This window comes from Balaenoptera musculus, chromosome 16, assembly GCF_009873245.2.
Source record: "Balaenoptera musculus isolate JJ_BM4_2016_0621 chromosome 16, mBalMus1.pri.v3, whole genome shotgun sequence".
NCBI lineage: Eukaryota > Metazoa > Chordata > Mammalia > Artiodactyla > Balaenopteridae > Balaenoptera > Balaenoptera musculus.
In genome coordinates, this window is record NC_045800.1 from 28,689,733 (window position 1) to 28,699,530 (window position 9,798).

The 9,798-nt window shown below is 39.9% G+C and overlaps 1 protein-coding gene across 4 annotated transcripts in view; it reads left to right on the plus strand.

The window, feature by feature from the left end:
- The window catches only part of CPN1 (carboxypeptidase N subunit 1), a 48,887-nt gene extending 39,174 nt beyond the window's left edge, over positions 1–9,713 (plus strand). For 2 of the 4 annotated variants that reach the window (XM_036829309.1, XM_036829307.1), the window contains 2 exons: positions 5,724–5,842; positions 8,735–9,713. In XM_036829309.1, the coding sequence (XP_036685204.1) occupies positions 5,724–5,842; positions 8,735–8,893 (278 nt within the window). In that variant the 3' untranslated portion in view covers positions 8,894–9,713. The remainder of the gene's footprint in view (positions 1–5,723; positions 5,843–8,734) is intronic. The other 2 variants (XM_036829306.1, XM_036829310.1) reach the window with 2 other exon arrangements.
- Positions 9,714–9,798: the final 85 nt, after the last annotated feature.

The following is a 9,798-nucleotide window of genomic DNA, read 5'->3' on the forward strand; positions in this document are numbered from 1 at the left end:
CCCTCTCCAGCATTTGTTGTTTGTAGATTTTCTGATGATGCCCATTCTAACTGGTGTGAGGTGATACCTCATTGTAGTTTTGATTTGCATTTCTCCAATAATTAGTGATGTTGAGCGGCTTTTCATGTGCTTCTTGGCCATCTGGATGTCTTCTTTGGAGAAATGTCTATTTAGGTCTTCTGCCCATTTTTGGATTGGGGTGTTTATTTTTTTACTATTGAGCTGCATGAGCTGTTTATATACTTTGGAGATTAATCCTTTGTCCGTTGATTCGTTTGCAAATATTTTCTCCCATTCCGAGGGTTGTCCTTTTGTCTTGTTTATGGTTTCCTTTGCTGTGCAAAAGCTTTGAAGTTTCATTAGGTCCCATTTGTTTATTTTTGTTTTTATTTCCATTACTCTAGGAGGTGGATCAAAAAAAGATCTTGCTGTGATTTATGTCAAAGAGTGTTCTTCCTATATTTTCCTCTAAGAGTTTTATAGTGTCTGGTCTTACATTTAGGTCTCTAATCCATTTTGAGTTTATTTTTGTGTATGGTGTTAGGGAGTATTCTAATTTCATTCTTTTACATGTAGCTGTCCAGTTTTCCCAGCACCACTTATTGAAGAGATGGTCTTTTCTCCACTGTATATCCTTGCCTCCTTTGTCATAGATTAGTTGACCATAGGTGCATGGATTTATCTCTGGGCTTTCTATCTTGTTCCATTGATCTGTATTTCTGTTTTTGTGCCAGTACCATATTGTCTTGATTACTGTAGCTTTGTAGTATAGTCTGAAGTCAGGGAGTCTGATTCCTCCAGCTCCGTTTTTTTCCCTCAAGACTGCTTTGGCTATTCGGGGTCTTTTGTGTCTCCATACAAATTTTAAGATGATTTGTTCTAGTTCCGTAAAAAATGCCATTGGTAATTTGATAGGGATTGCATTGAATCTGTAGATTGCTTTGAGTAGTATAGTCATTTTCACAATATTGATTCTTCCAATCCAAGAACATGGTATATCTCTCTACCTGTTGGTATCATCTTTAATTTCTTTCATCAGTGCCTTATAGTTTTATGCATACAGGTCTTTTGTCTCCCTAGGTAGGTTTATTCCTAGGTATTTTATTCTTTTTGTTGCAGTGGTAAATGGGAGTGTTCCTATAATTCCTCTTTCAGATTTTTCATCATTAGTGTATAGGAATGCAAGAGATTTCTGTGCATTAATTTTGTATCCTGCAACTTTACTAAAGTCATTGATTAGCTCTAGTAGTTTTCTGGTGGCATCTTTAGGATTCTCTATGTATAGTATCATGTCATCTGCAAACAGTGACAGTTTTACTTCTTCTTTTCCAATTTGTATTCCTTTAATTTCTTTTTCTTCTCTGATTGCTGTGGCTAGGACTTCCAAAACTATGTTGAAAAATAGTGGTGAGAGTGGACATCCTTGTCTTGTTCCTGATCTTAGAGGAAATGCTTTCAGTTTTTCACCATTGAGAATGATGTTTGTTGTGGGTTTGTCATATATGGCCTTTACTATGTTGAGGTAGGTTCCCTCTATGCCCACTTTCTGGAGAGTTTTTATCATAAACGGGTGTTGAATTTTGTCAAAAAGCTTTTTCTGCAATCTATGAGATGATCAATATGGTTTTTTCTTCTTCAATTTGTTAATATGGTGTATCATATTGATTGATTTGCATATATTGAAGAATCCTTGCATCCCTGGGATAAATCCCTCTTGATCATGGTGTATGATCCTTTTAATGTGTTGTTGGATTCTGTTTGCTAGTATTTTGTTGAGGATTTTTGCATCTATATTCATCAGTGATATTGGTCTGTAATTTTCTTTTTTTGGAGTATCTTTGTCTGGTTTTGGTATCGGGGTGATGGTGGCCTCATAGAATGAGTTTGGGAGTGTTCCTTCCTCTGCAATTTTTTGGAAGAGTTTGAGAAGGATGGGTGTTAGCTCTTCTCCAAATGTTGGATAGAATTCACCTGTGAAGCCATCTGGTCCTGGACTTTTGTTTGTTGCAAGATTTTTAATCACAGTTTTGATTTCATTGCTTGTGATTGATTTGTTCATATTTTCTGTTTCTTCCTGGTTCAGTCTTGGAAGGTTATACCTTTCTAAGAATTTGTCCCTTTCTTCCAGGTTGTCCATTTCATTGGCATAGAGTTGCTTGTAGTAGTCTCTTAGGATGCTTTGTATTTCTGCGGTGTCTGTTGTAACTTCTCTTTTTTCATTTCTAATTTTATTGATTTGAGTCCTCTCCCTCTTCTTCTTGTTGAATCTGGCTAATGGTTTATCAATTTTGTTTATCTTCTCAGACAACCAGCTTTTAGTTTTATTGATCTTTGCTATTGTTTTCTTAGTTTCTATTTCATTTATTTCTGCTCTGATCTTTATGATTTCTTTCCTTCTGCTAACTTTGGGTTTTGTTTGTTCTTCTTTCTCTAGTTCCTTTAGGTGTAAGGTTAGATTGTTTATTTGAGATTTTTCTTGTTTCTTGAGGTAGGCTTGTATAGCTATAAACTTCCCTCTTAGAACTGCTTTTGCTGCATCCCATAGGTTTTGGATCGTTGTGTTTTCATTGTCATTTGTCTCTAGGTATTTTTTGATTTCCTCTTTGGTTTCTTCAGTGATCTCTTGGTTATTTAGTAATGTCTTGTTTAGCCTCCATGTGTTTGTGTTTTTTATGTTTCTTTCCCTGTAATTCATTTCTAATCTCATAGCATTGTGGTCAGAAAAGATGCTTGATATAATTTCAATTTTCTTAAATTTACTGAGGCTTGATTTGTGACCCAAGACGTGATCTATCCTGGAGAATGTTCCATGCGCACTTGAGAGGAAAGTGTAATCTGCTGTTTTTGGATGGAATGTCCTATAAATATCAATTAAATCTATCTGGTCTATTGTGTCATTTAAAGCTTCTGTTTCCTTATTTATTTTCATTTTGGATGATCTGTGCATTGGTGTAAGTGAGGTGTTAAAGTCCCCCACTATTATTGTTTTACTGTCGATTTCCTCTTTTAGAGCTGTTAGCAGTTGCCTTATGTATTGAGGTGCTCCTATGTTGGGTGCATATATATTTATAATTGTTATATCTTCTTTTTGGATTGATCCCTTGATCATTATGTAGTGTCCTTCCTTGTCTCTTGTAACATTCTTTATTTTAAAGTCTATTTTATCTGATATGAGTATAGCTACTCCAGCTTTCTTTTGATTTCCATTTGCATGGAATATCTTTTTCTATCCCCTCGCTTTCAGTCTTTATGTGTCCCTAGGTCTGAAGTGGGTCTCTTGTAGACAGCATATATATGGCTCTTGGTTTTGTATCCATTCAGCGAGCATGTGTCTTTTGGTTGGAGCATTTAATCCATTCACATTTAAGGTAATTATCAATATGTATGTTCCTATGACCATTTTCTTAATTGTTTTGGGTTTGTTTTTGTAGGTCCTTTTCTTCTCTTGTTTTTCCCAGTTAGAGAAGTTCCTTTAGCATTTGTTGTAGAGCTGGTTTGGTGGTGCTGAATTCTCTTAGCTTTTGCTTGTCTGTAAAGCTTTTGATTTCTCCATTGAATCTGAATGAGATCCTTGCTGGGTAGAGTAATCTTGGTTGTAGGTTCCTCCCTTTCATCACTTTAAGTATATCATGCCACTCCCTTCTGACTTGTAGAGTTTCTGCTGAGAAATCAGCTGTTAACCTTTTGGGAATTCCCTTGTATGTTATTTGTCATTTTTCCCTTGTTGCTTTCAATAATTTTTCTTTGTCTTTAACTTTTGCCAGTTTGATTACTATGTGTCTCAGCATGTTTCTCCTTGGGTTTATCCTGTATGGGACTCTCTGCGCTTCCTGGATTTGGGTGGCTATTTCCTTTCCCATGTTAGGGACTTTTTCGACTATAATCTCTTCAAATATTTTCTCGGTCCTTTCTCTCTCTCTTCTCCTTCTGGGACCCCTATAATGTGAATGTTGTTGCATTTAATGTTGTCCCAGAGGTCTCTTAGGCTGTCTTCATTTCTTTTCATTCTTTTTTCTTTATTCTGTTCCACAGCAGTGAATTCCACCATTCTGTCTTCCATGTCACTTATCTGTTCTTCTGCATCAGTTATCCTGCTATTGATTCCTTCTAGTGTAGTTTTCATTTCAATTATTGTATTGTTCATCTCTGTTTGTTTGTTCTTTAATTCTTCTAGGTCTTTGTTAAACATCTCTTGCATCTTCTCGATCTTTGCCTCCATTCTTTTCCCGAGGTCCTGGATCATCTTCACTATCAATATTCTGAATTCTTTTTCTGGAAGGTTACCTATCTCCACTTCACTTCGTTGTTTTTCTGGGGTTTTATCTTGTTCCTTCATCTGGTACATAGCTCTCTGCCTTTTCATCTTGTCTATCTTTCTGTGAATGTGGTTTTTGTTCCACAGGCTGCAGGATTGTAGTTCTTCTTGCTTCTGCTGTCTGCCCTCTGACCCCCCCATAGATTCTTATACCCTATTCATGCAAGGGTGGGGAATGTCTCATTCTAGCCAATCAACATACATTGAATACCACCAATTTCACCAATAAGAGTCCACTTCCAACACCCATTATGCTAAATTGACAAATTACTCATTTCAGTAACAGAAAACCTCATTGCTAACATTCATTATGCTACTTAGCAAAGCATCTAGTGTTGCTAAGAAATAAAGATAGCTGAAGCCCTTGCAACAGCTGCATCTGGAATTGGGCCTTTCTGGTACAATGCTAGCTAACCACTCTGGGGTGTGAGCCCCTAATTAAAGAAAATGACAGCCCCCAGGGTATAACAAAGTATCCAACATATGCATTAAAACACACTGCTTTTGCTAAAGAATTTTACAGTAAATTACATTTAATAGGGGGCAGAGAAGAGACACTCATTATTTATCTGTCTCATTCTTAATTGCATTTATTTCAATTATTCATTGCTGTACAATTAAAAGAAATTTTAAAGGCACAGTCATAATTTATTCTAAAGAGATATAAAGTCATTAGCCAAAATGCTACATCTCTGCCATGAGAAACAGGCTTTCTTTTCCATTTTATTTTCCCCTTTTGATGGTGGTGGAAGAAATATTAGAAATAGGGTTCTCAAACTCAGATCTTTAGTGGAGCACCCCCACTCAATACAAGAGTACACACATACAACACCGCTGACAGCTGGTTGTCCAGACCATGTCCATTGGTGCGGGTTGTGCACTGCACAACTGTGTAGCTTTTCAAGAGCCCCTCATTCAGTCTCTGCTCACAATTTCATAAAGCAGTCCATTTCTTTTCTGGTAGCTCATATTTTGTCAAAAAAGTTTTTGCTTCCGTCCCCATTATTTCTTTAAGTAGATGTCATTTCTTCACAATGACTTTTCAGACATTGAAACAGAGATTTCATGTTAGTCTCTTTACCAGGCAAAACATTCATAAATCTTTCGGCCTTTCTCCTAGTAACCCTTTACTGGACATGAGTTTGTTTTAAAATACAGGGTCTAAAATTAAACACAGTACTCTCAGTGCAGAGCACAGTGAAACTTCTGCTTCCCAGGAGCTGAGGCCCATGCTCTTACAACGTTATGACAACCTATGATTGTTTTAGATCTTTACCAGTTTCATCATGCTATTAAGAAAAATCAAGCTTGTGGTCAGCTAAAACCCTCAGATCATTTTTTCATATCAAGGCCTCACCTGGGGCAGATTTCTCATCAGCAGGCTGAGTTATATCCTTGTGACTTTTAGGTGACCATGGAGATTACTTCCGGCTGCTGCTTCCAGGTACCTACACTGTCACTGCCACAGCACCCAAGTTTGACCCAGAGACAGTGAGTGTGACCGTGGGTCCTGGGGAACCCAAACTGGTGAGTTAGGCTGACCTTTACAGAGCACCACAAAGATCACTTATGCAGAGTTACAAATAATCGATTGTATAGTTCTAATCTTTGCCAAGCTTCCCTCTTTCACCATCTAAAAAAAAAATTCATTGCTCTCATATGCTAATTTTTCTTCTGTCATTCTCCTATTACAACCTTACCCACTTCTTTTTGGTTTTTCCTTTTCGTTCTGTTTAACATAGCATAATGATTAAAACACTACCTGATTCTAAATCCAGCTCATTTGTCCACAGATCTTGGACAAGCTACCTGATCGCTCTCACTCTGTTTCTTCCTCTGTAAATTGGTAATAATAGTGCCTCCTTCACAAGAGGTTGAAATGAGAAAGTGCATGTAAAGCCTTTAGTACAGTGACTTACACGTAGAAAGTGCTCAACAAATGTTAGTTCGTAAATCCCAGAGACCTTGCGCAGATACACAGGCTTGCGTTCTTCTGCACCGTCAGCAAGGACTACCACCAGATGGCACTCTGCCCCCTTCTGGTGCCCATGTGCCTGGGCAGCCTTGCTTTCCACTCACCTCAGCAAAGAGCCAGCTGCTCTCCAATATTCAGCTCTCCAAAAGGCTTTCTTTTATAGATAGGATGAGAAGCAAAGAACTTTTTTGATCTACAGCCTGGACCTTTTTAGCTTTGGTCGTATTAGATCGTGATCTCAGAGGTAAAGAGGCTCAAAGATCATGGACACTAATCCTCTGGTTTCTCAAATGAGGAAAAGGTAATGATGCCATCCTGGTTAATGAGCCTCTATGGACCTTTTTCTCATGTCAGGTCTTCCCTCCTCAGTCTGTCCTGTTCCTTCTCTATACATCCCAAGAGCTTAGCAGACCCTCCCTCCCCTTTCCCTGTTAACTCAGTGCAGTCAAGTATCTTGCCTTTTCAAATAGTTATAGGTACTATTCATTGAACAGCCACTATGTGTCAGACATTATCTGAGAGCTTTCCAGAATTATCTCATTTAACCTTCATAACAACCCTGTAAGGTAGATCTACATATCCCCATTTGTGGCTGAGGAAAGTGAAGCTTAGAGAACATAAGTAACTTGTCCAGTACCACACAGTGAGTAAGTGGGAGCCATGATTCCAGCCTCTGTGGGGCTTTCAGGACTGCCTTCTTAGCCAGTCTGTTACAGGGCCTCATTCTAAGCTCACAACCTATGTTCGTAACCCCTTATTTTAACACAAGGATCGAGGTCAAGAGCTCCTTAAATCCTTTGAAAATTCCTCTGAAATTTCTAGACAGTTCCCCCTTTCCCCTCCACTCCCATCTCCTGCAGGATATAAACAACTTCTACTTGCAGATGCAGGAAGCAAAGAGTAACTCTTCCCTGGCAGCCAGTTACCTGGTCCCAATTTCCCTACCAATGCATCCTCTTTCCCTTTTTTCTTGTTATCCCCCTGCTCCTCATCTACCCTAAAATCAAATGACTGTTACGCAGCTGCTTACAGAAGTCTTGCACTACATGCAAGTCTGTGCAATTACAAATTCAAACAAGGACAAATCCTCTTAAGTAACAAATTCTGCTTCAAAAGATCTCATCTCCTTTGTCATATAGCCTTTAAATTAATTAACATAACCCATCATTGTATCAAATATAACTCAGAGGCGGGAAAATCTGTCTTTTGGATACAATTCTCAGATACAGTCACAACTAAGAATACTTTTATTGATCCCAGCTGAGTCTTTTCCCATTCTAAAGCAGAGATCCATTTGGTTGAGGGAAGAGAAAAGAAAAAAGATCATTTACTAGAGGGTTTTCGTGCTGCAATTAAAACGCTTTAAAGTATCTCCGAGAGTCCAGTGTTTTCCCCTTGGCTTTCCCCACTGCCTTCCAGATGTCCCGCTCCTTTAATTTCCTCTGTCCTCCCCTCATTTTGTTGTCTCTCTCTCTCTCTCTCTCTCTCTCTCTCACTCTCTCTCTCTCTCTCTCTTTCTTTCTTTCGTTTCCTTGATCCTTATACTACTATATAGGAAATAGTACTGCTACAGTGCAATTGGCTCTGATTTCTCCCGCTTTGGGAGAGCTAGCAGAAAAGCTGGCTGTGGTCTGTTGTGAAAGGGGCAAGAAATCACCCCGTGAAGAGGTCTGTCTGTCACATGTTTTCCAACTCCCGGTGGCTTCAGCAGCTCACACTGTTCCCGGGGCCTGAAAGCCAAGGATGCCTCTGGGGAGTGTGGTCAGAACACTGCGCCACGCCCTCGCCTCTTCCTTCCTGGGGCAGCCCTGTGGCTTCTGCACAGCCAGCACATCCCACACTTGTCAGCCAGAAGCATCTTTACCTCTGTGTGCATGGCCAGAAGGGAAGTTTCAGCGTACTGCTGGAAACAGTACATTAATGCACATGGACACTGGGAGTTTAAGAATCCATACTAACAATCTATATCATCTCTACTATCTCTATTTCCAAACAATTATGACAGAAAGATTAGTTCTGAAGGTCTGAGGCATTCTTTGGCATTCCTGAGCACAACGCCTATGAGTCACAGAGTCAGCATAAAGGGGATTATTGTGGCACCATCAATCTTAGTTCTTGCGCTGAACAACAGTATCGGTAAAATCATGGTTTGAGGTGTAGATATAATTTTTTCTATTACAAATAAATAAATGTATATTAAGTTCATGTTGATATACCCTATGTATCACCAGTGATTATGTGCCACTTTGAGGGGAGTATTAGCCAAGCCTGTATGACACCATCAATGCTGTTCTGGGTGGTTGCTGTGATATTCTCCTTGGTCCCTTGTCCTCAGAACCCAGAACCATGGTAAAACAAGGTCCAAACTGGTCTTCGCCAATTTCAATCCTAGGAAATGGAAAACTGATTCCTGTGCTCGCCTAGCTTCTTTTTCTTTTTTCCAGGTTAATTTCCAACTCAAGAGAAGCACCTCTCCAGCAGCCCCTAAGAGGAGAGGCCCCAACTCAGGGCATAGAGGCAGAGTCTTACCAAAGAAAGTGCAGCCCCGGGCAGCTAGGAAAAAAGAAATGATGATGAAACAGTCCCAGAGAGTCCCTGCCTGAAATCCACAGTGCCCGGGGCAACAGTTTAGAAAGGCTTTGTTCCCGCTCTCACACCAGATGAAGCATTCTTTCTATTTTATTATCTGAGACATATTTAAATATAAACATATTCAGAACAATTCAGAATGGTCTCCATCTGTTCCAGGGGTAAACCCTCTGATGCAGCAGTACATACATGCAGTGGTGTTCAGTAAGATTTTCCGATTCTGAGGGTATGGTTTAGGTCCAGAAGGCTCTACGCTAGTCTATGCTGTGTCCAGAGGCTGGTTCTGGCTGGTTAGTCACTATCTCTAGAGTCTAGCAGAGAGCCTGCCACACAGTAAATACCCAGTGAAGGTTTCTGGATGAATGGTTGAAAGGCTGAAATGATCCATCATTACATAGCAAGACCAGGTGACCAATTCTTCTGAAATCCCAGAGGACTGTTTCAACAAGAGCCAATAGTTTCTTATTAAGAAAAGGATTTCACACACACAACACCTAGTCCCGCTGCTTCATACATGGGCATTTTAAACAATATGCATCTTTCAAACATTTTCTGGGCGTATAAGTGTAATGCAGATGCCCCTGTGGAATGACTGTGTCCTGACGCTGTGCCAGGGATACACAGCACTCTCCACCCCACTGACTTCTCCAGAACAAACCCATTTGTACTAAAAGTGTTATTAAGCAAAGTAGATGTCACTGAAGATTTTGAAGGCATGTGTAGTCTTTCATCACACATCAGGCAAGTTCATAAACCCCCACTGGGCCTGCTGGGGTTCCCAAGTACCCTGTCCCCAGGGCTTGCTGGGGGTTCTTTACCCATCATCACCCATTTCAGGGCTCAGCCTCAGTGAGACAGGGCAGGCTCCATTTCCCCCAACTTGCTCCACCTCCCCCCACCTTGTCAGCCTCCCCCCCTG